The 2,579-nt window shown below is 54.5% G+C and overlaps 1 protein-coding gene across 1 annotated transcript in view; it reads left to right on the top strand.

Moving 5' to 3' along the window:
- Positions 1 to 2,579, top strand: part of MX1 (MX dynamin like GTPase 1) — a 24,137-nt gene that overhangs the window by 9,861 nt on the left and 11,697 nt on the right. Inside the window, exons 9-10 of the mRNA XM_023538201.1 lie at positions 1,558 to 1,680; positions 2,091 to 2,232. Coding sequence (XP_023393969.1) covers positions 1,558 to 1,680; positions 2,091 to 2,232 — 265 coding nt within the window. The remainder of the gene's footprint in view (positions 1 to 1,557; positions 1,681 to 2,090; positions 2,233 to 2,579) is intronic.

The following is a 2,579-nucleotide window of genomic DNA, read 5'->3' as shown; positions in this document are numbered from 1 at the left end:
GGGGGGGGGTGGGAATCCTAAAAGGCAAAGCCGCACCATGGCAACAGCTGATGCGGGCACACGGGCCCCCTGGGGATGCCGTGAGCAAGCAGGCTCAGGTTCAGTGGGTCTGGCGTGTGGAAGTCTCCGCTTCCAGAGGGCGCTTGCCAGGGGACCGCACGTCGAGTGGGATACCGATCCACCGACTCCACTTGGCTTTCTCGAAAATTAAAATCTTCTGAGCTCTCCCTAAGTCTTCCTTTCTCATTGCCAACCGCTATCCTCACGTCTCGGTCATTGTTCTGATCCTGTATTTTTCATTTCTTAAACTTCGCTGTGGTTCTTTTCCAATCTACTCGGACAGTCTCTGCTTTTTCACGTTTTCGATCCTTTCGAAAGGTTTATGTGCGCATATTTCTGCGGTGCTTGCACTTGACGATTCCAGTGATGGAGCCTGGTGTGCTGGGTCCGACCAGCTGTCACCCACAATGAGTTGAGTCGGGAGTTTCGGCTGTGAGCCTCTTTCTTGGAGCTTGATCCGTGGGTTTTTATGGAAGCCTGAGTTTAAATTGTGTTTCTCCAGGGAGTGGCAGTGTTAGCTTCTGCCAGACGCCTGGAAGGGCCCCCGGCTTGAACCACTTCAGCTTCTCAGCTTCAGGTTTTGCAGGACCCCTCAAGGAGTGAGAATTTGGGCAGCGAAACCGTGTGAGGGCTGGCTCGTGGAATTCCCCGCCCTCACACTCACATCGGCACCGGGGTCCAGGCACTGCACACAGTCCCCAGGGATGCGCTGGCCGGCAGGGTCGTGCCGAGCTGACCGTTACGATGGAAGCCAAGCAGTTGGAGTCCCAGCTTCATGCAGAAAGAAGGTGTTTGTCTGTTAGATTCCCCGCTGGGGCCAAGGTCACCTTGGATTTATCCTTTGCTCCAGCACCAAGCCAGACTCTGAAGCTAGAGTTCAAGTTTTCTCTTCTACAGACGCCCTTGACGCCAAAGCCAGCTTCACTTCAGCCTCCATCTCACATCCCCGGGCGTCTGCTATCCCTTGGCTTTGGCTTCCGAATGTCAGTTTTGTCGCTGACAGCTCGCTGACGCATTTGAAGCGGTGCTTGTGATATTTCCGCCAGCGTTTTTTATGCCTTTGCTGTGGAAGGGCGAGCCGACATAAGCAGTCAGCCATATTACCAGAACCAGAAGTCCCAGATAACTTTTCAAGATCTCCGAACGACAACACAACCATTGTTGAATCTCAGATTGTTCCAATGGTCACTTCTTCAGGACCCAGTAGACAAGCGACTTTCTAACCTCCCTGCAGAGCTCACGTCACATGATCACAGAAACTGTTCTTCGCGTTGCTTTTCCCGGGGCTCAGGATCCAGGCAAAGTGGCCTCCTAAGCATGGCTCTGAGGCCGAAAGTCCTGGGTGGCAAACGGTGTCCCATCTCCTGGAAAATCTTTGCAGAGGGAGCCGGGAAGTCCCACGTGGTGCAGAGCTTCCCTGCACCTTGCAGAAGGAGGCCAGCACCTTCTTATTCCCGGTTCAAATTTATGTATTTCGCTTATTTTCTATTTCCTCAGAAATCTCTGCCCCAGTTAGAAAATGAAATAAAGGAGAAACAGCAGAGTATAACAGAGGAGTTGCAGATGTATGGCATGGAGACGCCGGAAGATGAAAACGAAAAAATGTTCTTTCTGATAGATGTGAGTGTTGCCTGTCGGGTTGAGCTGAAGAACCGCCCACCGACGGTGTGCGAGGGGCCGCGTGCCTTATGCCCGTCTGTCCCGTCTGTCTCGCTCTGTCCCCTGAGCACCAGAAAGGGGCCGGGGTCGAGGGCACGTGGGCGGGGAGGGGCGGGGCGTGGAGGGTGGAGCCAGCGTGCTGAATGGGCACATCGCGCGTGGGTTCTTCATCACGTGACTCACCCAAGACCCGGGAGGCCGTAAGGGGGCAGTGGGGTGCTCTGGCGACCCAGCTTCCTGTTTCCCATCGTCCTGGCCCATAGGCGGCAAAGAATGACTCACCCGCCCTCAGCACACACGCGACCTCCAAGCCACGTCGACACCCGTATTTGAAATATCTCTGCTTACACTTGTGTTTTCCTTTTCGACAGAAAATTAATGCATTTAATCAGGGCATCCTCACTTTAATCCAAGGGGAGGAAATCGTGGATAAGAGCAACACTCGGCTGTTTACCAAAATCCGAAAAGAATTCAACAACTGGAGTAAAGTGATTGAAAACAACTTCCAGGACGGTGAGCGCAGGGCGCCATCCTGAACCCGGCATTGGGGGCTGAGGCGGCGGACGGGGGAGGCGGACGAGGGTGGTGCAGCAGGTGAGGGCGGTGGCAGTCAAGAGGGGGCGACGCGAGAGCCACGTTTGCTCTGTTCCATGTCACTGATCTCAGGCCAGTGGGCGCTTATGTCAAAGGATGCCGAGAGAGGCTTCTAGACGAATCAGCCGTCCTTCGTTAATGAGCGGGTTGGCGCGACATGGGTGTCATGCTCTCTGTGTCACTGCCGAAAGGATCCAGCTCGATCTTGGTAACTGGCTGAGTCCTTGAAGCCTGACACGCATCTGAGCGGATTTTATAGCCGCGGC

This window comes from Pteropus vampyrus, unplaced genomic scaffold, assembly GCF_000151845.1.
Source record: "Pteropus vampyrus isolate Shadow unplaced genomic scaffold, Pvam_2.0 Scaffold214, whole genome shotgun sequence".
Lineage (NCBI taxonomy): Eukaryota > Metazoa > Chordata > Mammalia > Chiroptera > Pteropodidae > Pteropus > Pteropus vampyrus.
The sequence above is the reverse complement of the archived record's forward strand: the minus strand, read 5'-3'. Positions and strand labels throughout refer to the sequence as shown.